This window comes from Acipenser ruthenus, chromosome 10 (genome assembly GCF_902713425.1).
Source record: "Acipenser ruthenus chromosome 10, fAciRut3.2 maternal haplotype, whole genome shotgun sequence".
Lineage (NCBI taxonomy): Eukaryota > Metazoa > Chordata > Actinopteri > Acipenseriformes > Acipenseridae > Acipenser > Acipenser ruthenus.
The window spans coordinates 24,673,233-24,699,968 of record NC_081198.1 but is presented as its reverse complement, the minus strand read 5'-3'; the positions used below and the strand labels follow the sequence as shown (position 1 = coordinate 24,699,968).

Genomic DNA, 26,736 nt, shown 5'->3' with positions numbered 1-26,736 from the left:
TAGTATGTACCCCACGTGTTTATATATTAATAACATTTGAAAACACTGAAATGTTAAAATACAGAAAACCAACATACAAGTAATGTGTACAGTTATGGACAAAAGTTTTGCATCAGCCTATAAAATAAACTCATTTTGCTTCATAAAGTCAAATGAAACCTGCTGAATAATGTTACGTTAACATATTGAATTACATACCGCTTTGTAGTTTTCCATATACTTATGGACAACTATATACTTTTCCGGTAGACTTTTGCGATATCATTTTGTAGCTTCTTTGTTTACTAAATCCTAAAATTCTAGGTGATTGTGGCAGGATGACAGAGGTTTGAGGCTCAGAGACAGTGGAAGAGGCAAAATAATGATCTTTATTAAACAAAAATAATCAAATAAACAGGCACAAGGGCCCAAACAAAAGGTTTAAACAAAATACAGAAATGTAGGCTGGGCATTAGCCTTCACTACAGTTTCTTTACCAAAACTAAACAGCACAGCACACCAACAAATCTCCTCTCTAACAAAGGGTTTCAGCTGCCCTTTTATAGTCTGTGGCTGGAGTCCAATTAACTAATAATTAACAATTAAACACTTAAGGCTCCAGCCACATTCTCACATGTATTTTGCAGGGAGGAATTTAACCCCCTCCCTGCCAATCCAAAACAAACCAAGAATCACAAAAACATAATGAAAACAGTAAAACTAACAATAACAACAAACACATATTTATAGGGGGGAGATGTCACCCCATCACATTTCCCCCCCCCTTGTGCGCAGCACACTTGGCCCCAACGGCCACCTCCCCCCTTTGTCCCAAAGTCCCGGACGAGGGGAAGCAAGTGGCCCATGGGGGCGGCCATGGTGGGAGGTCTTCCTTCTCCCATTGCTGAGGATGGGTCAGTCCATAGCCCGGCGCCCTCTTTGCGGGACCGAGACCTGGTGAAAGGGGACCCAGGTGCATTGGATGGGGCGTCGGGAGCACAGGCAGGCGACCAGCCAGCTGCAGCCCCAGGCAGAGGTGCGAGCCCAGGCGACAGTGCAGCGACGTCTGGGCAACCAGGGGGAGCGGAGCAGGAGACCAGGCGACCTCCTGTGCCTGGTGGTGCTGCGACCTGGGAGTCAGGCCCAGCGACCAAAGGTCCAGACATGGAGCCTGGGTGTCCGGGAGCCCAGGCCGAGGGATCCAACCCCCAGGCGCCGGGCTGTGGCACAGGGGTGGTGGTCGGGGCTGTGGTGGAGGTGGTCTCCTCACCTCCCCCCCCTTCTTCGTGGCCGGCAGCTCCCCTTTGTGAGGCTCCGGCCACAGTACTTCCTGCTGCCATTCAGGACTGGCAGCGACTCCAGGCGAAGCAGGACCTTCGGCGACCCCAGGCGAAGCAGGACCTTCGGCGACCCTAGGAGGAACAAAAACAGAGCAGCAGGCAACCCCAGGCGATGCGAGGCAGGCATCCTTGGGCGTGGCCAACATTGCAGGAACCTCCGGCCAGGGTGGCAGTGGCCAGAGTTCCTCTTCTCTGTTAGCAGCAGGAGATAGAGCCCGCTCCAGCTCCTCTGGTGGCGGACGCGGGAACAGCAGCTCATCTCCTTCTGCTGGCGGATGCGGGAACAGTAGCTCGTCTCCCTCTAATGGCGGAGGCGAGAACAGCAGCTCGTCTCCCTCTGGTGGCGGAGGCGGGAACAGCAGCTCGTCTCCCTCTGGTGGCGGAGGCGAGAACAGCAGCTCGTCTCCCTCTGGTGGCGGAGGCGAGAACGGCGATGCTGGTCCTTCCGGCGACAATGGACCCTCTGGCGACGCGGGACCCCCTGGCCCCTCTGGCGACGCGGGACCCCCTGGCCCCTCTGGCGACACTGGACCCTCTGGCCCCCCTGGCGGCGCGGGACCCTCTGGCCCTCGGGATAGTAGCTCCACCCCAGGCGACGGCGGACTAGCATCCCTAGGAGAAAGCACACTGATAGTTTCTCTAGACGATGCGGGCAGGCAGGCAACCCCAGACGATGCGAACAGGCAGGCAACCCCAGGCGATGCGAACAGGCAGGCACCCTTGGGCGGTGCTGTGCCTCTTAGCCGCCGGGCAGTTTGTCCCTGCGCTCCCTTCAGCAGCCGGTACAGAGGCTGGGAGGGACCTCCAGCATCTTCTGCTGGCGGTGGAGGGAGAGACAGCGCCCGCTGTTCCCCCTCTGCTGGCGGTGGAGGGAGAGACAGTGCCCGCTGTTCCCCCTCTGCTGGCGGTGGAGGGAGAGACAGCTCCGGCTGTTCCCCCTCTGCTGGCGGTGGAGGGAGAGACAGCTCCGGCTGTTCCCCCTCTGCTGGCGGTGGAGGGAGAGACAGCTCCGGCTGTTCCCCCTCTGCTGGCGGTGGAGGTGGGAACAGCCTGTATTCTTCCCCTGTGGGTCCCTTCAGCCCTGGGCCTGTGGGCTTCCCCTTCTCGGGCTGTGGACGCACCGACTCCTCCCACTCGGGCCATGGACGCACCGACTCCTCCCGCTCGGGCCGTGGACGCACCGACTCCTCCCGCTCGGGCTCCTCCCCCTCGGGCTGTGGACGTTCGGGCTCCTCCCTCTCGGGCTGTGGACGTTCGGGCTCCCCCTCTCTGAGCGACGGCAGCGGCTCCCCCTCTCTGGGCGACGGCAGCGGCTCCTCCCCTTCTGGCTCTCGGGGCGGCGGCTCCTCCCCTTCTGGCTCTCGGGACGGCGGCTCCTCCCCTTCTGGCTCTCGGGACGGCGGCTCACCCCTCTCTGGCTCTCGGGAAGACGGCTGCTCCCTCTGTGGCTCTCGGGAAGACGGCTGCTCCCTCTGTGGCTCTCGGGATGGCAGCTCAACCTCCTCTTCAGACTCCTCCACGTCTGGCTCCCAGTCGAGCTCTCGACACGCGTCCTCTTCATGCCCGTACTGGCAGCAGTGAGCGCACCACTCCTCTACTTCACTGACGGGAGCCCCTCCCATGTCTACCTCCAGGTAATCCAGCACCATGCTGGCAATATCCTGGAGGGAAACCAGGTGGTGTCGTCTCTCCCACTCTTCCCACCTCTCCCCATCTCGACGCCACAGCGTGCGGATGGCTATGGGAAGGTCGTGGGGGAGGTCTGCTTCGGGGTGCACCAGCCACTCCCAGATCTCCCATGATGGTGGTGAAGGCGGTGATGTTGGAAGTGGTGGGGTGGCTGCCGAGGACGGGGTTTGCAGCTGCTCCTGGTCCGGGTTGTGGTGGCATCCTGCCCAGCTGTGGCCATCCGCCTCACAGTACCCACACCAGTCAGCTGGTGGCCCATCTGGACAGGACCTCTACCGATGATCCTCCTTCCCGCACCAGGAACACCACGGGAAGAGGCTCGCTGGGTCCTCCCACAAGGTTTGGGGTGGTGGTGGCAGCTGTTGTTGTTGCTGCTTCTGTCGCTGCCTCTGTCTGCTCTTCTTGCCCATTTTCTCTTTTTTTTTTCCCAAAAAAAAAAAAAACTCCCAAAATTCAAGAAAAAAAAAAAAATACTGCTCTGAGCCTCCAGGTGGCGCTATCCCGTTTCTGACACCAACTGTGGCAGGATGACAGAGGTTTGAGGCTCAGAGACAGTGGAAGAGGCAAAATAATGATCTTTATTAAACAAAAATAATCAAATAAACAGGCACAAGGGCCCAAACAAAAGGTTTAAACAAAATACAGAAATGTAGGCTGGGCATTAGCCTTCACTACAGTTTCTTTACCAAAACTAAACAGCACAGCACACCAACAAAAAAAACTCACCCAAAAACTCTCTAACAAAGGGTTTCAGCTGACCTTTTATAGTCTGTGGCTGGAGCCCAATTAACGAATAATTAACAATTAAACACTTAAGGCTCCAGCCACATTCTCACATGTATTTTGCAGGGAGGAATTTAACCCCCTCCCTGCCAATCCAAAACAAACCAAGAATCACAAAAACATAATGAAAACAGTAAAACTAACAATAACAACAAACACATATTTATAGGGGCGAGCTGGCACCCCATCACAGTGATGCAAAACTTTTGACCAAAGCTGTACATCTTTTATGTAAACGTGAAAATGGCGTCATTATCTAATAATGTGAAAAACACAGTATTTGTGCATAGTGCTTTTTTTATATAAAAATAGATAACACACACATTGCAAAAAAACTTAGAGGAGAGTTTCATTAACAATGTTGTTTTTTATCACAGAAACTATACAAATTGCAGTAAAAGATTTTGACAAACATGGCCAAAAAAGTCCAACCGCATAGTAGTTCTGCTAATTCCGTGTCTAAATGGTTCTGTATTGGAACATAATCTATTTCCAACTTCCTGGGAGTAAACAGTGAAGCACACTGCATAGCCCACTCCCTCACACAGTGAAGCACACTGCATAGTCCATTCCCTCACACAGTGAAGCACACTGCATGGCCCACTCCCTCACACAGTGAAGCACACTGCATAGCCCACTCCCTCACACAGTGAAGCACACTGCATAGTCCATTCCCTCACACAGTGAAGCACACTGCATGGCCCACTCCCTCACACAGTGAAGCACACTGCATAGCCCACTCCCTCACACAGTGAAGCACACTGCATAGCCCACTCCCTCACACAGTGAAGCACACTGCATGGCCCACTCCCTCACACAGTGAAGCACACTGCATAGCCCACTCCCTCACACAGTGAAGCACACTTCATAGCCCACTCCCTCACACAGTGAAGCACACTGCATGGCCCATTCCCTCACACAGTGAAGCACACTGCATGGCCCACTGCCTCACACAGTGAAGCACACTTCATAACTGTACTCTGCAATGCTTCTAGACTAAAATAAAATAAACCTGGTTCTTCACACCTCTCTATTCAGTAAAGTGCCTTGCAGGTAAGGTGAGCCCTCAGCCACTCTCTAATCCTTTAGTGAAATTGGCTTTATTGATTGCTCTGGTATATTGTTCCTTTTTTAAGCCCCCCTCACTCCAAGTTCAAGTTCAACCTGGTGTTACATCATGTCTGGTTGCTAGGGGCAACCAGACAGTCCTAGACGTGACTATCATTTGCAAGAAAGCTTTAGGTCTCCAAAATTCTCTACCCACAGCCCTCCCCTACTCTGCCGTAGACAGACCCTTGCTGCAAACACACTGGGATATTGATTCTGCCTAATTTATGACCCCCAAAGTTGTTAGCTAAGACCCCCCCACCCCTCCCCCAAGTTGTATGTTTAATTAATCTTTTACTGGACATTCAGACAGGGGCTCAAATATATACTGTTGAGGGGTATTTGCATGGGAAAGGAGGTCCTGTTAGAGCCCCTTACTTATTTTGCACTGTTGACATTTCTAGAAATACTTCAGCTGCTTAAGGGAATTGGAGAAAGTGATGTGAAAAAGCTGCAGAGCTCGGTTTGGGAGTGACTGCAGCTCAGCTCGTGACATGTTTCAATTCCAATGCTAGCCACATGCTCTCCAGCAAGGTTACTTTTTAATCAATAGAAGTTGCTGACTCTGGAGATTCTGTGCTGCGCAGTGCAGCTTCCCTCTGTCTTTGTCTGCTGCTCTTCAAACTTATTTTCCTCCTCTGTCCTGAGATGACTTTTAGCAAAGATTTGCAGACACACAGTGCGCTACTGTGCTCTTCCCCAGCGACGTGTCAATAACTGGGTACTGTTCCCAGACACTGACTTTACCAGACTTGAGATTCCATTCCCATAGATACGAAGCCCCAGACTCTGCCTTCATTTTCTTTCAGTGAAAGCAGACAGTCACTGGATATAAAAGTCAGGCTGGGAAGTTTTCCAACAACATTCTGTTGACAATAATTAGCTCATGAAAACCACAGTTATCACATGTATAAAAACATGCTTTATTTTTTAATAAATATGTATAATTTGCTATTGCAGAACACTCATTTGTCTTTCCAATAGTTAAGCAAGTTGGAAGTTTGTCTTTATAGTATTTTTAAATTCTAAACCATGGACTATGTGGTCCTGTTACCTCAAAAAATTTTTTAGTCTAAAATACAAATTCGATCATTGCAGTGTCATCAGAAATTGTTGCTATCACTATTTTCACTATTTAAATTGTAACTGATAATGAATTACCAGGGGATAAATAATCAAAATCTAAAAATGGGTATCCTAATTATTATCCCAAAGAGGTTAATGGTTCATTTATAACTTAAAAAAATAGTCTAGTTTGTAGAAAAGTAAGGGTACAGCTAATGATTTAAATGGCTACTTTACACCATCTCCATATTTGGAAAGTGTCGTTTCTTACCTGTATAATATGTGTTTTAAATTATTTAACTAATGTCCTAAAAGGCGATTTTGGTTCGAAAAACTGATGCTATCCCCTCTGTAACTGTGACTATAGAGATTTTCTATTTACTAACTCACAGTTGTTGCAGAGGGGGCAGTATTTACAGTTGCACATCCCAGGCAGTCATTTCTAAAACCACCTGAGAAATTTTCCGGGAGTTCAGACATGATTGAAAAATAATTTAGTAAACCAATTAAATAATAATCTGAGAAATTCAGTTTTCAGGAACGAGACATGATTGAAAAATAATTTAGTAGATTAGTAGATACTGAACAGGTAAGAAATAAATATTCATATGCATGCCTTTAAGTGCAATAAATCCTGCATGTAGTTCTCAGTAAGTCACCTTTCTTGAACAGTAAGCAGAGTGATTTATACAGCATTCTACTATGGGCTTTCGGCTACAAGGAGGAGCAAATGCAATGTAAATGACCTACTGTAACTGGAAAAATGACTCTGGCAATAATCTGAAGCACCAGTTATGCGCTAAAGCTGCTGCCCAGGATATTCAGTGTGATTGATAGTGTATGCAGTATTTCTCACTCATGACTTTTTCATTTGTAGGGCTATTTTTTCATGGATGGAGGGCTACTTAAATCACCACTTTAGTGAACTAAGTATTTATCTTGCAGATGCTAACAGACAGCGCTATCTACAAGCTTGGAGGGTGTACTGCATTTTATGGTGCGTATTTAAAATATTCCACACTTGTTTTTAACTACTGAAAGGGAATGATTTTGCAGGAATTATTCCACATGTAGAATTAGCTTTTGGTCTTACACGAGTTGCAAAGCAATTTCAATGCATGAGAGGAACTGAACCCAGCATGATAATGTTACGACTCCATTCCCAGTATGCCTGCTTTGCCTTACAGATGTTACAGGAAGTACAAGTCCTAAAGCACAGCTTGTAAACAGAGACCAAGTGTAGTTAGGGTGACCACCTTTTCAAAATACTAAAACAGGACAGTTAGGATGACCACCTTTTCAAAATACTAAAACAGGACAGTTAGGGTGACCACCTTTTCAAAATACTAAAACAGGACAGTTAGGGTGACCACCTTTTCAAAATACTAAAACAGGACAGTTAGGATGACCACCTTTTCAAAATACTAAAACAGGACAGTTAGGATGACCACCTTTTCAAAATACTAAAACAGGACAGTTAGGGTGACCACCTTTTCAAAATACTAAAACAGGACAGTTAGGGTGACCACCTTTTCAAAATACTAAAACAGGACAGTTAGGATGACCACCTTTTCAAAATACTAAAACAGGACAGTTAGGGTGACCATCTTTTCAAAATACTAAAACAGGACAGTTAGGATGACCACCTTTTCAAAATACTAAAACAGGACAGTTAAGGTGACCAGACATCCCATTTTGGACGGGACAGTGCCACTTTTGGAACACTGGTCCCAGTGTCCACAAAACATTTCTTGGGGAAGCTCATTTTGTCCCCTTTATTTCCCCAGAGCATCGTCACGCAGGTAACAGAATGTTGTATTTGCATGCAGGCTGCTGTGTTTCTCTACCATACCTAACTTATTACAGTACAATGACACTTGATGTGACTAAAGAAGGTTGAATGACCAGTAGCATTAAAAACCGACGTTCATTTTTGCAACCAGTTACAGAGAATTGCGGGTGGGTTTATCCACTGACTGTTGCTAAAATGAACTGGCGGCTATCCTCATCTGAATCATCACTCTCACTGATCGAAGAGGTTAGACTACTATAGTCTAACAATAACGGCTCATAGAGGTACCATTGTATTGTGTTGGAATTATTCTCTTCATCAAAGATATTTGTATATTTGCGTGCAAACGACTTTGTTCGTGTGTAGCTATAGGAGAGAATTGCGGAAATCAACGCTGTCATGTCACATTACCGTGCCATGTTTACAATGCAGTGCATCAAAATAGCCCATCACAACAAGAGGGGCTGTAAAATATGTTAAAGTATTTGAACACATATATTCACTTGCGGTTCATCACAATACCCTCTAAGAACTGTATGTTAGTGAATAATACAAAAATAATTTATGAATTAGTTATTTTTACATTTGTAAAATTCATGTTGTAAAAATATTTGACAAATTTCAGAACATTTTTTTATTTCATTATTTTATGTTGTTTTTAGCAATAATGAAATACAATAGTTTCAGGTCTCCAGGTGACAATTTAATTTCTTTAAAAAAGTATTTACATTGACAGTTGAGTGCTGTATATAATACAAATAGTTTAAAACAATTACAAAAAAAGAATCACGTCTTTGTTTCATTTACCTTTCTTCTTTAAAAAATATCTAAATAAGTTGACTCAGTAGCAGGATACATCTCTTTTTAATTTGGTGACCCCTTATTTTTATTTCTGTGTTAAATGTATTATAGAAGAAGTATCCTGTAAAGTTTAAGAAAAAAATAGAGACAATGGAGTACTCCTATTTAAGATTAATGCTATCTGTTGCATACGTGTGATAGCTATATAAGGTATTTTACTTTACCACAGCTATTAGTTTAATAGAAGAAAAACAACACATTAATAAAAAAATGTTTTTCCTTCAGCAAAAGAGGCAAAGGTCAGGGCTTGAATTACTGGGGGGCTGGGGGTGGGGTCGATCCCTTTAAGTTTCTCCAAATAGTTTTAATTCCAAATATGTTTTAAGCCGACAGGTATCACTTAAAACAGAAAGGAACCTGTTAAAAACGTGTTAATTGTATGATGACATTTCCTGCCTACTCTATGCAGTTTTCTAGTACCAATCAATGATACATTTTTCAGTATCAATCAATGATAATGAGAAAGCATCTCCTGACAGTCTGAAAGCTTCTCTGCACATTTTACATAGGTTAATGCTTATATTAAGGAAGATTAAGTAGGATTCCTTTCGTAAGTAAAGAAGTGACAACATTTCATTTGATCAGAAAAGGAATATGATTTATTCTTATTACACCTTGATCCATTTCTCAGCCTATACTGTTGACTCAAAAATATAAACAGCCAAGATCAGCAAAGACATTAGCCTTCATAAAATGTGTAGTTATCTAATTTAGATTGTCAGAAGACTCTTTCTCACGATCATTGATTGGTATCGAAAAATGGAATCAGCAGGACATTTCATCATGCAATTAACAGGTTTCTTAACAGGTTCCTTTCTGTTTTAAGCGATGCCAGTCAGCTTACATCATGTTAAAGCGGGAATTTGGAAATAAAACTATTCTGTGGATTACTATTTACCAGACTTAATATCTACTTCAGAAGGAAATTTCTGTTTCTGCAATCAGGACAGATTCTAAACAAAACTCAGAAATGCTTTAATAGTAATAGTTTAATAATAGAAAGTGGCTGAAAAAAAGGCCTAGTATTAATCACGGCACACTAATGATCCAAGCAGAAACTGCAATAGATGAAAAAATATATAGAACAAATGCCATGCCATATCAAATGGTAAGAAATTAAATATTTTGAAAAAAAATTGATTCTATGAAGTAACCATTTAATAAATAGAAATATTGAGATATGTAATGTTTTCATACAGGAATGGCCTGCTTTGCAGATTGGACACTGGAAGATAGTATAAAGACAGCGATAGAGAAAGAGAAAGATGGAAATCAGAGAGGGAAGATGCAGTTTCTTAGGCAGAAAATTGACTAGATTTGCAGCAGCAATCAGCAATAAAATAGAATCTCGTAATTTTATATTATTGAATTGCTACTGTGTTATGTAATAACTATACTTTTTCTGTAGAAATGAAATTACAGTAGAAATAAATGATACAGTAAGATCATTTATTCACAAAAAAAGTTTTTGAAAGTAAAAGATTCCACTCTGAAGATCACCATGAGTCTCTGCATTCACTTTATTAGATGATATTAGATCCAACATTGCCAAAGTGAAAATAATCCCTAGAGCTTCCTCGTAGCTTGGATGTTAGAAGTTATTCACAATATTTCCATACTGTCCCAGTTTAAGGACTTAAAAATCTGGTCACCTTAGGTATTTTATACTGTATATTTAATAACAATATTTCAAAATTAAATATCAACTTATTAACTTTGAATGCTTCTTAATATCATTTTAACCTGTTTCCAATTCTAAAATCTTTTCTACATAATGTATACAATCATTTGCACTCTTTCTAATCCACATGTATGACCATTATAACCCATTCCTCTCTGAATTTGCACAGGTGCTTACTTTTTTCTTTGGTGGAGCAGGCCTTCTAGGGTACTCCTTCCTTTACTGACATATCACTATCAGTGTTCACTTCACCTTTTAAGAGTCAGCCATTTCGCATAAACAAAGAAAACATTGAAATAAAGATATTCTACAAATTGTATTTTGTTTGCTGTCGCCAAAGCAGATCAGTGTCTGTTAGTGAACATGTGAGTGTAAAAAGTCACATGATAGTGGAGCTATATAGTTTTATTAGATTGGCTATCCAATGTGTCAATCATTCTGAGGCTGTGTAAGGCATTGCAAAATGATGTGGCAGGGGTGGGGCTTTGCTCCAAACAGATATGCTATGGTTTGACTGGTGCTAAGCTGTAAGATTGCACTGTATCTAGGAATCTGGGACAAATTCTGTCCCAGAGGCATTTAGCCTGGGACTGGGACTTGATCTTTACATTTAGAGACTGTCCCATCCAATTAGGGATGGGTGGTCGTCCTAAGTGTAGTGTAGTAGTCTGTTATAGTGTAGTAGTCTGCAGTGTAGTAGTCTGTTTTATAATGAAAATACATGTTGGCTCATTTTTCTTTCAACAGTGCCCATTTGAGAGCGATGTAATGGATGGATGTGGACTGCAGAGAAATGCACTTGCTTTGTAGATATATAAGTGATATTAAGCAGCAGTGTTCCACAATCACGATACATTTAAAACAGTACGACAGGGGTTTGTTTATTATAGTCATTGTTTGGCCTCCACTGAACCAGACAGGAAAAATTCCATTCAAGATCTACTCTATACCAACATTCAGTTCATCTCCCCATATCTTATGGCTCCTGTAGTGACCTTTGGCTAGGCAATCTCACTGCACGGCACCCTGCTGGGAAAGGCAGAGCACAAACTGTGTCTTTGAACCTTATCAGTGCCTTTTGATGTGGGTTACAGTCATATACAAATATCTCAACTGAAGAATATTGTACAACTAAATGTTGGAGCAATGTGTGGCCCGTTTTCTCTTTAAAAAACTCCCTGCCTCTTTCTGGTCACATGGGGAGCTGTTCTTTACCTTGTCAGAAAAGCTGCTACAAGCATCACCCAGAAGCCTGTTTTTTTATCTCTGCACTTTTTTTCTCTTACATTCTATGAAGAATTCAATACGGTTGTAAAATACTAAGATTTGCAGTGAACAACTTGTCTTTTTTTTATTATAGCAGGTAGTAGGTGAAAAAATGCTTTGCTTTATATTGGCATTTTTACCTTTATATTAGTACTACAACATTATCCTCAATCGTCTTATGCAGATATCTAAAACAAAACAGGGCAGGTGAAATGGTGCTGCTGCTTATTGGTGATGATGACTATGTGCTGAAGTTCATTCTAACTGCAGCCAGACCATGTGACTTACAGATCCAGGAGGCACTTTATCTATTGCATTGTATTTCAAATACATCCTGTATTTGAATTGATGTAAAACCACAATCAAAAGCACAATAAAATGGGGCCAGAATTAAAGTTAATAGAAATTTTAAAGAACTGGTTTGTACTCCTTTAAACACAACTTGTACAAATAGCAAGTTCTGCACCTAAGCTGTTACACATAACAAACATAGAAGTGCAGTCCCCACCTCCTCACTCCTTGCAGTGGGAAAGTGAGCCGTAACCACAATTCCGAATGCACCCTTCTGGATCTCATTAAAGAGACAGGAAAAGAAAGAAATGCTTCTTTTTGTGGCTTTCTGATTATACTGCCCTCCTTCCCAATGAAAACCAGACCTGAAACAGCCTCTACTGTTACTGTATCAAGCAGTCAAATGCAAAATCAGCACTTTTGAGTTTTATCTTTCCTGTTAAAAAAGTCTCATCTGCTTTAGAATGCATCTGTATATTCAAGCTAGTTTAAAAGTTTCACCTGCTTTAGAATGCATCTATATATTCAGGCTAGATTCTAGGGTGGGGGTGTGGTATCCAACAGTCCCACAGTAAAATCTAAAAGGCATCATTAAAAAGCATCCTAAGTTCCTGGGCTGAATTCCACTCAATGTAACCTGTCTCTGCCACAACTACCTGCTCTCTGCATACATGTTGAGCAGCAGAAAGGTGACAGGATGCCTGCTCTCTGTCTGTATACATCTTGAAAGCTATTCAAATGACATAAGAAGTTACTCTTAAAATGCTCCCACTCTGCCTCTAAAAACAAGCTGACTAACACCTTCCTTCATTTTGTAACTGTAGCTTACCTTGTGCCCCTAATTATTGTATTGCCATATTAGTGCTACTCTAATGAACACTAGGTCAGGGAAGCCCAAAATCGAAAATTTTGAAGACACACCTTCTGAATACAGACTTTTAATCTCTTGTAGTGAAGAACACAAGACTGTCCCCACAGTACAGTACGTACAGAATGTACACATGGTTTCTGCAGTCTTAATGGTCCCATTGTCCTCTTGAAAATTTCCAAGGTGAAACTCGCATTAAAAAAGGGGCAACGAGGGGGGGGTGAAACACACACACACACAAACACACACACAAACACACACTGCAGGAAAGGATATTTGCTTTTCCTTTTACTCCTTGTCAATGGAACAAGTAATCAAATCACAAACAAAAGTGCTGACTAAGGGTTTCATAAAGTGCCTGCAGATGTGTGTCATCTCAAAGGAATTCGTCTCATGTAATGCAAACCAGCCCAGCAGAGCCTGCTTATAAAATACCATTACACTATTCGAACAGAGCCAGCCCAGCTCAGGCTGCTTATAAAATACCATTACACCATTCGAACAGAGCCAGCCCAGCACAGCCTGCTTATAAAATACCATTAAACCATTCAAACAAAGCCAGCCCAGCACAGCCTGCTTATAAAATACCGTTAAACCATTCGAATAGAGCCAGTCTAGCACAGCCTGCATATAAAATACCATTAAACCATTTGAACAGAGCCCTGTTTTACTGGTCTCCAAGGGGCGTTCGCCACACAGTGTTCATTTTCACAGGAGTTTGTTTAAAGTGAAAGGTCATATTTTTGAAAACTACAATAGTACCAGTTTATTACACCACATGTGTGTTCGTAATGTCTGCATGCAAAACAAGCTTGTAAGTAACATTCATCCCCTGTCATGGCCGTAAATAAAAAAATGGAGCTATCAGTATGATGAGAAAGTGAATGGCCTTGGCATATATCAACACAGTACAGACAAGTATACAATGACACATCTAGAAATGGATTTGCATGCACTTTCATACATCCCCAGATTGGTTTACTATACTATACTCTCTAGCTCTGCTAAATGGCATTAATACCAAGTTTCACACGGAATGTATATAAGTACTGTAGCCTCCACTACATCCCTGTCACTGGGGATTCCATCACTGGCGGGGGATAATGAAGTCACCAGCCTGTTTTACCTGTGCCACAAAATTGAGCAATGAGGAATTTCAGTCCAGTATCAAAAGTGACCTCTAGGGGAGTGCATACAGTAGGTAATTTCTCCCCCCTGAAACAGTGAGTTTGATTAAGATTCAGGACAGAAAATATGTAACAAGACCACCTCATCAGCGGGGACCTGTGCACAGCACTAGTTGCCAATTTATACACAATTACAGAAATTCCACCTTGCTTAGGCTTGCTCAGAGACTGCTAGTGATATGGCAGACACCAATATCTGCTATACCATATAGACCCAGTGAAACATTATGATTAAGAACACACATACTGGCAAATTAAACAGACAACACAGTAATAATTATCCACTTCAGATGGTAGTATTCATTTAAGCAGAGTACTACAACTGTGTTCAATGTTACTTGGAAATGGAAAATCTACAAAAACACAGTCTGGGTACAGAAACAACCATAGAGAATGATACACACAGAACAGGTAGGGAATGGAATATTAGAATAATCCACAGAGAATTATAGACACACGGAACAGGTAGGGAATGGAATATTAGAATAATCCACAGAGAATGATACACACAGAACAGGTAGGGAATGGAATATTAGAATAATCCACAGAGAATGATACACACAGAACAGGTAGGGAATGGAATATTAGAATAATCCACAGAGAATGATACACACAGAACAGGTAGGGAATGAAATACTATAATAATGAAGATGATATGAAGCAAGTCTGGTTATTTCACTCATATGAATTTACAAGGATAACCCAGATTAATCTCATCATGCAGATGGGCAGGTTTAAAACATACACAAATGTTTTATCACCATGTGAGAAAACTGCAACTGCAACTTTTTAAATTCTGTGTTGAATACTGATATAAATGACATGTGTTTCTGTCTGTCTTACTATAGCCAAAGCCACTTTAATGGAATATAAACTAACTGCACAGTCAATAATCTGAAGAAGCTGTAATTCAAAGGGTTAGCTATGACAGGTTTTGATCAGATGTTTCATCATCTGCTGTATGAATAATAACTAATTGTGGCAGGCTGGCTTGCAGTGGTGAGGTGTGGTGACGTCATGGACCAGGAAGTAACTGAATCAAAACAATGGATGGGCGGGTGAAGCTGAATGCTACGGCACTCAGCTGGATTTATTAAATAAACAAACCAAAAACAAAAGATTTAAACAATAACAAAACACAAAACAAAAAGGCGCGATGGCCAAACAAACAGAAACAAGTATATTTTTAAATATAGCAATTGTTCTTTTTATATTCTCCTCGCTCTCTCTCTCCGCTCCCCGTACTCTCCTCTCTACACTCAACCCTGCAGCACGGACAGCTGCAGGTTCTTATATTCTGGCCGAGGGGTTAACTAGCTGTTAATTATCTTATTACCCCTCGGCCACAGTCTGCACGCGTTTGGTAAGGATGCGCGACTGTCAGCTAGTTAAATAATCAGTAGCTGATCAGTCACGCATCCTCACAGGGTTTTAAAATTATAAATAATAACAAAAGACGCTGCCCTTTTATCCGAGCCGCAAACAATAATACAAATAATAATAAATAGGGGTGGGGCACTCCGCCACACTAATCAAATTAAATTAATATAAAAAAACAAACAAGTCTAAGCAACACCCCCTGCTGACTATAGGAGAAATGACAGTCCTAATATATCAACCCAAACTACAGAAATGAAGAAAAAGCAGAACAAGGCTGTAACAAATCTACTGAACAAGACCCCAGCAATAAAACAACATGTAACTAACAGCTGGAGTAAATGAATGAATGAAAATATGTATAAGAACACTTTACTTTGCTTTTCCTTTACTTCCATCATTTGGTATAAGGTGTTGTTTATGCTATGCAAAATGGATAAGACGCCCAATGCGCACAGCTGTCTCCTAGGCACCACTGTGTTCTGGACGCTGCAGTTTATTCTAGACACATGTCATCCGGGCACATGAGATATCATTGGAAAGCACCAAGCCTCCTCTTTCATTTGGTACATTGATGGTAGAAAGTCTGGTAGAAAGTACGAATGGACCCCAGGTTACCTTATGAGGGTTAAGCAGGTTTGACTATATTTAGATACGCTTTGAGTATTCCTAGGTATTCATGTAAAAACATATGTAAATAAATCATGTTGTTACGCCCCGTTTGCATGCAAGCGTATCAACTTCAGCCTCTGTCTCGGTCTCCTGCCTGTCACTCAGCAGGGAATGCACGCACCCACACGGCAGACAGCTACTCTGTCACAAGCATTAATACCCTGCATCTTTCTAAACAAGGGATTTAGGGGAACTCCCTAAAAGCTGAATCTTAAAACAATTATTGTGTGAATATAGTAATTGTTACAGCTGTGTATAATTGTAGTTAAAACAGGATTCATTCATCCAACTTTTTACATATCCGCCCTTTGGTCCCACTGCAGTCGGATATGCGACGGGTTACTGTACCTACTTTTTGTGGACATTCGCTGCGATTGAATTTCAGAACCACTTGTTTAAATGGCTTAAGAATCAGATAAGCTTTTGAAACAAAAGGTGTGTAAAACTGCTATTTAACTGTAACCATTTACTGCCCTGTGCAGGCTCACCTACCTATTTAATGCATATTTTCTCAACTTCAAATATATTGGACACTGGGCAGCAAAGGGTTAATGCTTACAAAACACGACTAGAACTACACCCATACCCAAGCATTTCAACATTTCTAATTTGAGAAGCGCTAATCTTTGGGCCCGCTTAAGCATGCTGTTCTCCCCTTTTCCTAATCAGTAAACAGGGCATGTGGAAATCCTGTGTTCAAGGGACTTGAAGCCAGGCTGTTCACTGGCAGGGTCTCTCGCTCAGGGAACAGGAGTTTGCGTTTTGACCCCAGGAGTCCTGGCCATGTGGCTGCTACCCTCACCCTAATTTCCATGCAATCTGCTTCTGAACCAGCTCTAGCTCAGGTCTTTCCTCTCTCCTGCCCTCCCTCCGTCCCTCATGGTGTTACCAGGGAGAGACACAGGAATGCTTTATAGGGGCAGCCTTGGTTATTTTTCCCATCCTTTGGCAGTGATATTGTCTGTCTTCTCTCCCTCCCTCCCTCCCTCCCTCATGGTGTTACCAGGGAGAGGCACAGGAATGCTTTACAGGGACAGCCTTGGTTATTCCCCTACTTTGGCAGTGATATTGTCTGAAACATTTAAACTCTGTTTGGGTCCCACCACCAACCTTTACGTTAAATGGTTTGTAATTAAAAATGATGCAGGGAAAAAAAAAAAACAAACATTATATGAATATAAAAAATATTCAGCAAATTATTTTCAAAAGTCTCCTTAAAGCTTGAAAGTCTAGTTTCCGGTGTCTATTTCAATAGTCCATAGCTCAATCCTCTACATATGCACTTTATCAGAAAGCACACTATTTGGCAATCCAGTTATTACCCTTTGCAACATTACCACAGGTCTCCTTAGTATTGGTCAGAAGTTGTTTTTTTTTCACTTCACTTATAGACTGAATTTCAAGTAAAACAAACAAACATAACAAGGTTAAACTGCTGCTTCCTGGTACTTCCTGGCAGATTGAGGAAGTGATTTTGGACCATGGTACTAACTAAGCAATTAATATAATTAAATACATGAACAACAGTTAATGCCAACTGCACTAGAACAAGCATTTTTCAAGTAATTACATTGTTCAGGTTCTGTTGCTCCAACATGGAATTCTTACAATTTTTCTCTAAATCTGTCTTTACTTGGCTTTGAGCTTGTCTGGAGAACTATTATTATTATTATTATTATTTATTTCTTAGCAGACACCCTTATCCAGGGCGACTTACAATTGTTACAAAATATCACAGTACAAAGTATTGCATTATAAGATATCACAGTACAAAGTATCACATTATTAAATACCACATTACAAGTTATCACATTATAAAATATCACATTACAGAATATCATAATACTTCTTCATTCCATTCAAGTCATAATGGAACTGTCGAACTATCAGCCCCACCACCTCTCTCTATCTAAATATATGTATAGTAGGTAGGGCTGGCAGAGTTGAACAGTCTTTGAATTGAATGAAGAACACAGCACATAGGATACAAGCACAAGGCCAGGTAAAGGCAGATTTAGAGAAACATGAGAACTCAGTATGGGAGCAACAGCACCCAGAAGCACTCAGTTTTACTGCAAACACCATCCAATGTTAAAAGTGAAAAAGCAAATACAATTACATATGACGCTACTTAAAAAGCCATTTTCATATGCACTGCAGTGCAGTTATCTCAATAATGAGGAACCCACCCTGCATTCCAGCCTTTAAAGCCCACTGCCTGCTGCACTGCAGCCCTCGTCTCACGCCACTGCACCACTCCTGCACCCCACGTACTGTATATCAGCATCAATCATTGCACTGTGACCTCGTCTCTCACTCCACTGCACCACTCCTGCACCCCACACACTGTATAGCAATCATTGCACTGTGACCTCGTCTCTCACTCCACTGCACCACTCCTGCAACCCCACGTACTGTATATCAATCATTGTACTGTGACCTCGTCTCTCACTCCACTGCACCACTCCTGCAACCCCACGTACTGTATATCAATCATTGCACTGTGACCTCGTCTCTCACTCCACTGCACCACTCCTGCAACCCCACGTACTGCATATCAATCATTGTACTGTGACCTCATCTCTCACTCCACTGCACCACTCCTGCACCCCACACACTGTATATCAATCATTGCACTGTGACCTCGTCTCTCACTCCACTGCACCACTCCTGCACCCCACACACTGTATATCAATCATTGCACTGTGACCTCGTCTCACTCTACTGCACCACTCCTGCAACCCCACGTACTGTATATCAATAGCAATTATTGGCTCCAGTGGTGTCAATCCCTCCCTTTTTTATGTCTGCGGAAAATTCTGTTAATTAAATACACAACACGCACACACTAAAAGCTTGGGTACAATTAAGTAAACCAGACTGGAAAGTACAGCCTGTACGTGCCTTCCTTCAAGGGGGGACCAAGTACAGTACAGGAAAATTCAAGAGTATTGAAAAAATAAATAGAAAAGCTTTGGCTGGCTATCTGCTCACCCCCTCCCTCTGAGGGAAGGATACATACCTTTTCACCTGCAGCAAAGTCCAATGCCCTGTAAATCACCTAGTCTGTTTCTGTTGATCCCAAAGCAGATGCAATTAATAATGCACAAAGGGCCTGATTAGGGGAAGCAAAAGGTTTTTTGCTGGGTAAACAAATAAAGATGTATAGATTTAAAGGAAGACTGAAACATCATTCCAGTGATGTGAGAGGGGAAGGCAGGCACTTTCAGCCCCCCACCCCCCTCCATTCTTCTCCAGTTGCTTACAGCCTTGACATGGTCAATAAATCGATTGCAAGGACTTGCGGCAGGCATGGGACAGACTAATCCAATACACCGCTATCCTCACTGAAAACAATCAGCTAAGATGAATGGGGGAGAAGCGGTAGCATTTATCTGTCTGTGAAGCTCCATCTCTCTTCCTCTGCAATGATTTAACACAGCCGCGCTCCCCTTGAACAGCCCCAAGACATTGTGTTCCTTCTGTCCCTAAACAGCTAAGTGGTATACCGGTTAGCATACTCCTCCCCAGGTGGGGACCTCACTGGTTAATTCCCTGGACGGAGGGAACTACCAATATGAAAAGAGTGTTTCAAATCTCTTTTCTTAACTCTCATTAGCACTAGCACTGTTATCACTGGTCACACTGTTTTTCTATTGAGTTTCTCTAGACTAGCAATAGAAGTCGCTTCTGTTTCCTGGTGCTGAATCACTGCTTAGCTTCACAACATTGCTGCGCTCGGGTCATGTGAGATACCATACAGGAAGTGACAAGACACCAAAATGAGACATTTATGTTTTAAAATTCAAATACATGTTTACTATAAACACTGCTGCACATGTGAGCCCTATATAATGAATGAAAGTGCACACCAGGTAAGGGTTATGGAATTACTTTGTCAGCTACAATCACTTTAAACAATACAACTCATTTCATAAGCTATTTGTTAACAGTCAGTCAACTAAAAATAAAAAGTGACCAGGAACATTTCAATGAAATTGGACCGGCATTCCTTAGATTAGTGTATTCATGAATGAATATGATTGGACTGCAGCTACATTCTGCATTGCAGTGTAGCACTTTACTGAACACCTTTTTTACACTGCAGTCCATTATCAAAACTGCTGAAGAACTCAAACTGACACAGGAGTTTAGTGCAGCAAATAATCAGCTATGGGGGCCATATACCTTCCACACAGTAGGCTAGATCTCTCATGATTGTGTAATGCTTAGTCTCTAATCCCAATAACAAAATAAAAATATTAACTTTCAACAGGATCAGATGCTCTTTGAAACAATTGTCTTTTTTTTATAACGAGACACGTATGTTCAGAAATGGTTAAAGGTACAGCCAAGATTTGCAAAACTCATTTTGGTTTGACAGGCTGGGAATGTTTTGCAATTTAGCTTGGTGGCCCCTTGTTAAGTAAATTAATTCCATGCCTTTAAAACAAGTTGTTATCCCTATATACAAGGAAGAAGGCTGGCTTGTGTTGTCAGCAAAGCTGTAAACCTCAGCCTCAAACACATGGCTGGGACATCTGCTCACAATCCCATAGACAGACAATGCTACAGCTGTGTTTCTTCACTGAGCTATGGGAGAGAGTGTCACTGTTTATAACTGGGATGAAGGCATCACAAGGGGAACACACTGGTGGTTTTGGAACGGCAGTTTACAATTATGCTTATGGTCTATGGGTCACAACAGAATGTGTTCAAGTTAACTAGAGTGTGTATATATTTATGCAACCCCAATATGTAATACAGTACTCCTCTTTTATAATGCTACAGTTGGATGCCATAGTTACAAGACAGTGCTATTTGTGTTCTGCCCAATTGAAGTGCTAGTGGAATGGCATTATGTTGTCTAATACCTGTTAAAGAGGGAGCTCTGTACACCTCAACCATCTCTCTTACTTGGTATATAATACTTTGGTATCCCTGAACAGATAATCACTCTCAAATATGTGCAAATTATTTTAATAAGCAACACGTCTCACAAATGCAGTCGCCGAAAAACGTTTTCTAGGAATAGCAAACGACAGCCATGTTTTGTCCATTTAATCAAACCTTTTGTATATTAAATGAATAAATTGGTACCCCTGAATAGGTAAGCAGTACAGTGAAAGGTTTTACTACAGCAGAATTTGACAACTGAGAAAAACTTTATAAAACCATATCATTCAGATTAAATATCGCCATCGAAAATTATTTTCTAGAAAAGACATTTCAGTTTTCAGAAAATTGTTTTCAGTTTTTAATAAGAAGCAAGGAAATGCTATCTAAAGAAAATAAACTTTTCCCAGGACACCCATCAATTGATTTTATATACAGCAGTAAATTAAGTTAAACTTGAGATGTTTAAATATTTGTATTACTCTCTTATAAACTATATAAACTTTCTGTCCATCACAAACTGCAAGAAAGTTTTGAAATCGTAATTATGTAATGTGAATGTATTTAGAAATAAAACAAAAATGTTCACAAAACTATTCCAAACTATTTTTTTCTGCATTATGGTGATTTAGAAATATGTTTAACATTATTTTTTTGTCCATAAAGTTTTCATGGATTCAAAAATGCATATATAAATATATACTGTGGCACAGATTTTTCCTAACAAATATTGAGAGGAACGGTAGTTGCTCGCGCCAAGTTATCAGCGAAGCGCAAGAACTGCCAGACTCTCTTAACAGCAAGGATAGTTTACGTGTTTTCAGGGTATTGGCGCAGCAAAAGTAAATAATTTTAATTTGTAGTTCCAAACACTCTAAGATGAAATGTAGAAAAACAAGTCAATACCTGCCATACAGTAAGAGAAATAAGTCGCCAAAGTAAGGTAAAAATGTCCTTCTTCTCTTTCTTTTTCGGTAGTTGCGGAGCATGGATGTGATTGGTTAATGAGCCGGACAGAGGCGGGAAACGACGGGAGGTTACATAATAAGGGGGTGCATGAGCCTGGGGATTGGAGACAGTCCAGCACTGAACTTGAATGAGAAACTGGGGATGTGACTGAGCGAGTGTGTGAGCTGTGACCGGAGAGAATATGCAGTGAAAGCACCAAGATTAAAATGTAGGGTTATTATTTTGGTGTCGTGAATTCCGGCCCCTAACAGGAATTCTCTGTAGTTTCAAATAAAACAAACATTTTGAGGATTCAACACCGTCTCCCTGAGTAACATGAAACCGTTAAAATATACTAAATGAACGGATCAAGCTTATTATGATAGTTTGCGAAATCAGATGAAAGCTTTCAATACAATCGGGATAATTCATAATCATTATTTACAAAATCTTATTTGTCTTGTTAAAATTTGTAACTTTATTGCTATACTACTTGCAAATGTTGTGAAATGGAAGGACAAACTTTGTGACGTGAAAGCTAGGGAATCTGCATTGCAAGCTGCATTGGAAGCATGTCTTGGGTTCGGTTCATACACAGAGTTTATATTGCAAACTTAAAAAAAATATATATGTATTTTATTTATGTGTAACAAACACATTTTAATGTGAAAAACATTTAGTTGATATGAATGTCATTTTCATTGAACATACATACTTTTGCACACATAACTTTAACATGCATATATGTTTGGTGCTGGTCAAGGTTGCCCCAATTGTTTCTTCTAACTTAGCTTGTGTTTTTTATATCTCCACTTTAAATGGCTGGGCACTTTTCATTTTTCACATTTCCAATGTGTTTTTGTTTCAGATAATAATATTCGTAACACACAGACATACTTCTATTAAATGTATATGAATTAGATGCACGCTCACAGGCATGCACATAAAATGAGTAATAAAATGAGTTTTTTAAACTTCTGGAAGCTACGAATCTGAACCTGTTCCATTGATTTAAGTATATACAGATGGCCATCATTAGCGTTTTCCAGCCAATCTAACTATTGATAGCTCCCTCCCAGCCTCCCCAACTGTTGAACTTGGGAGATAAATCACAGTGCGTACCAAACTCAAAGGGATGCATGCAGTGTGGCTCTGAGGCTATGCTGATTAAACTCTTCTATAAATCAAGATTTAATAGGGGTCATATATTTAAAATGAAAGGAGCAGGGTAATGTAATCCGGCCCCTGGGACGGCTGTTTAGCCTCCCCTCCCTCCCACGGAGACATAAGAGGTCCTGGAGTGACCCCGGCCAGGTGTGGTTTCTGCTGGTCCTGCCTCAACAGCAGTCGCCTGTAGGGGGCACTCTAAAATCTCTATGGACTTCCCCCTAATGCTTAAGGCGCTCCTATTAAAATGAGCCTTCAACTGTGGTGGGGGAGATTTTGAACTTGTTTTTGAACTTGAAATGAAGTGCTGTGTACTAAGGAACTGGTGGGTGTCACAGCTCCCTTTGTGCGCCTATCAATACTTGTCCAGTTCCTTGTAGCTGATTGATCCTGATTGATGGTTGACTTGGTAACCCATTCTATACCCTCACAACTCTCCTAAATTTAAAAAAAAGAATGTGGGGAATTTGTTTTCTTGAATTGCACAGTAATTTGGAACATACCGGTCAGCCTGCCATTGGATTTGAAAGAATGCAATGTTATTTCTAGTAAAACAAAAAGGTATTCCCTCTGTAGCTTTGAAAATGAAAAAAATTACACTAGCATTTTTGCATGATACAGATCACACAGGCATGGGAGAGAAAAACAAACATATCGAGACATTGAAAAACGAGTGAGAAACAGAAAGGTAAAAAGCTGCTCACCTGTTGCTGCTGAGGGATATTTACAAAGCTGGGATCTCGTGGTCCGACACTGACAAATCTCTGTGCAGGAGAGGTGCTGGGTGTCGAATAGGCTGTGGAGAGAAGGGACACCAAGTTAGAAAAAAAGAAACAACCCCCACAGTAACATGAGCAGAGCAGCAAGTGTAAACGAAAAGAGCAGCAACAGCACTGCATTCTGCTGTACTTTGCCACAGCTCAATGTAGTGCGCTGCAAACATGCTGTTATGAGAAATACCCTAATACATAGGTCAATATTTTTCAAAAGCAGAAAAGTACACTTTATAAAACAGCATTCTTCATGTATTTTTACTTGTGATATTTTAGTGCTGCATGTGAGAATGATCGGACTATAAGAGAGTGGCAAGGTTGTAGTAACACCAAGTAACTCCAAGACAGGGCTGCGCTTTGTCAAAATGTGGTGTGATATGGGCATAAGAAAACATTAAAAAAGCTCCAATAACTGGTCTAGGTCTGGATCTGGGCTTCTACAGCAAAACAGAATAAAAGACCTCTGTTACTTTGACGCCATCCTCCATTTTCACTTGCAGTAGTGCCTTTAGGGGGTAAGCCGCTGGGGAGTCCTTATAGCTCATGAAACTTTCTGAGCTCTTGATACTCTTCCAAATGCTGGCAATTCTTCACTGTTGCCTTGTTCTTTCTTGCATCACTTTATGCTTGATGTTTATTTTAAGTTACTTTTAGGTTTAACATTAGGTAAGTTTTAGTGCAAGAGATCACATTAAGAGACATTATTGTTTGTTAAGCTGAAGTATATCTTGTCTGGTTCTTGTATACCGAGGCTACAATATTGTAACTTCGGGGCTAAATTCAGCACCTCCATGTTTCTGCAAGAGAATGGATGCAACACAAAATGTGTGTAATCGGCTGAATGAACTAGCAAAGTGTGTTTCAGCATACACCTTCAAGAACATTGGAATTTAAAATGTCTCCAGAAATAGTCTGAATAAGTATAAGGGAGAATGCCAAGGCTAAGTCAGTCAATAATAACTGAATACCAAGAGTAGGTTAAAATATACAGCATCCCCTGCGTACATTTCCAATGGAGCAATTTAATCAAAATAATGACAAGTTGCATTAAATCAAATATTACAACAGACTAGGGGAACAACCAACAAAATAAAATGTATCCTGCGTCTCTAGGTACTATGTAAACAGTCTGTTATGAAACTCGTTTCTATCAATAGAACACAGACTGCCAACTTGTCAATGAACTGCAATAACCTTTCCTTGGTCTGAATCCAGGGGCATTGATTGTGTGGGTTTAAGGCTATACCTACGGTGTTTCTGTCATAGTTTTTACTTGCTTCAGAAAGGCTGGCTGCATTTCCACCTTTAACAAAACGGTACAATCTGAAAGCAGATTTCTTAGAAAACTCAATTATTTTTGGTGACAGCTCCTGAGATTGCAGGATTTGGAGCGAGTTAAAATCTGCTTTTGGGCAGCTAATAGACTTGAGTGGTTCAAGATGTCTTCCATATTTAAGAATTGTACTAAATGATGCTCTGGGTGAGGGAGGTTCTTTGAGGATCAGGCATTGGTTGGGTGAGGGGACTTGGGAGGGATGGGGAGATACTGCCAACACTTGTGATGTTTCAGACACCACTGTCTGCATCACTTTCTGCCGCTTGAAACCCATGGGTCTCATTGTCCTGGAATGAAATCCATAGCCAGTCTGGTTCAATGTCTTCTCTCTACTCCAGACAGATCTTCTCAACAGGGTTTCAATCCATTGATCTGCAGGGCCATGATTTACTCAGGTTAAATCCACAACCTGGAACAACCTAGTCCCTGTGCTCCACATGGTTCCTGGCAACAGTCTCCAAGACCTCCTTGTTGATTGCAGAATTGCAATTTTTCTTCAATAAAGAACCTCTGGCACTCCAGAGGGAGGCAATACTGCCAGGGAGTGTTTCCCCTAATTGTTCAGTGGACCCTACTGGCTCGGCTTCTAATGAGCTCAACAAACACATGCAGGGTTGGCCTTTGTCCTTCATAGGTTGGTAGCTGGGCACCCAAGTTTAAAGAGGCCTGCTGTTCTCCTGAGCTGTTGTGGGGAATTGCTGTGATGAGGGAGCATAATTGGGCATTCTAAATTGGGGAGAAAATCAGGGGTAAAATACTTGGCACACTAAAATAAAGAGATCTTCACTAATGCCAATGAAAACAGGAATCTTGAATCACATCAAGGTCAAATGGACGGCATTCAAAGACAAAATATAAACCCATAAACCCATCATCTGATAGCAAGCCAATCAAGTTCTACAAATCTGATCCCATCATCTGCTAGCAAGCCAGTCAAATTCTACAAATCTGATCCCATCATCTGCTAGTAAGCCAGTCAAATTCTACAAATCTGAACTCATCATTTGCTAGCAAGCCAATCAAATTCTGCTCCACTTTGTGTATAATAGGAGCATATGAACATTTATGAACAAGAGGAGCCATTCTGCCCATCAATGCCTGTCTGGTTCCTTGTTAATGATTGATCTCAAAACTTTGTCAAGTCAGGTCTTAAAGGATCTCAGTGATTCAACAACATGGTTAGGTAACCTATTCCATACCCTCATCACTCTGTGCAAAGAAGGGTCTCTTACCCACTGTCTTAAGTCTATCTCCATTTAATTTTCAACTGTGTTCTCTGCTTCTGGTTTCTGCGCTGCTTTTAAAGTATTGGTTCGGGTTAACGTTGTTAACTCCTTTTAAGATTTTAAAGACTTCAATATGAACAATTATATAAAATATGCATATGCCTTGGGTTACATACCTTGTATAACTCTTTTATACTGTCCACCTCTTAGATACTAATACTCTATATAGAACTATACTGCTTCCATTTATATTTGTAACAAGGTGTGCGTTATGCACCAAAATGTTTGATAAACACTTATTCATGCCACTGTCTGCATGGTTTTAAGTCTAAATATAAAATGTATTTGGTCCGCACCAGATCTTCTGTAATAAGCATTTGATTTAGAGTCCCATTGGGCCACTGCTTCTCCAAAGAATTAACAATTAGCAGC

At 41.5% G+C, this 26,736-nt stretch overlaps 1 protein-coding gene across 6 annotated transcripts in view; it reads right to left on the bottom strand.

Moving 5' to 3' along the window:
• The window catches only part of nfia (nuclear factor I/A), a 425,669-nt gene that overhangs the window by 6,765 nt on the left and 392,168 nt on the right, over window positions 1-26,736 (bottom strand). For all 6 annotated transcript variants that reach the window (XM_034011610.3, XM_034011657.3, XM_034011647.3 and 3 more), the window contains one exon: window positions 23,674-23,765. In XM_034011610.3, the coding sequence (XP_033867501.1) occupies window positions 23,674-23,765 (92 nt within the window). The remainder of the gene's footprint in view (window positions 1-23,673; window positions 23,766-26,736) is intronic.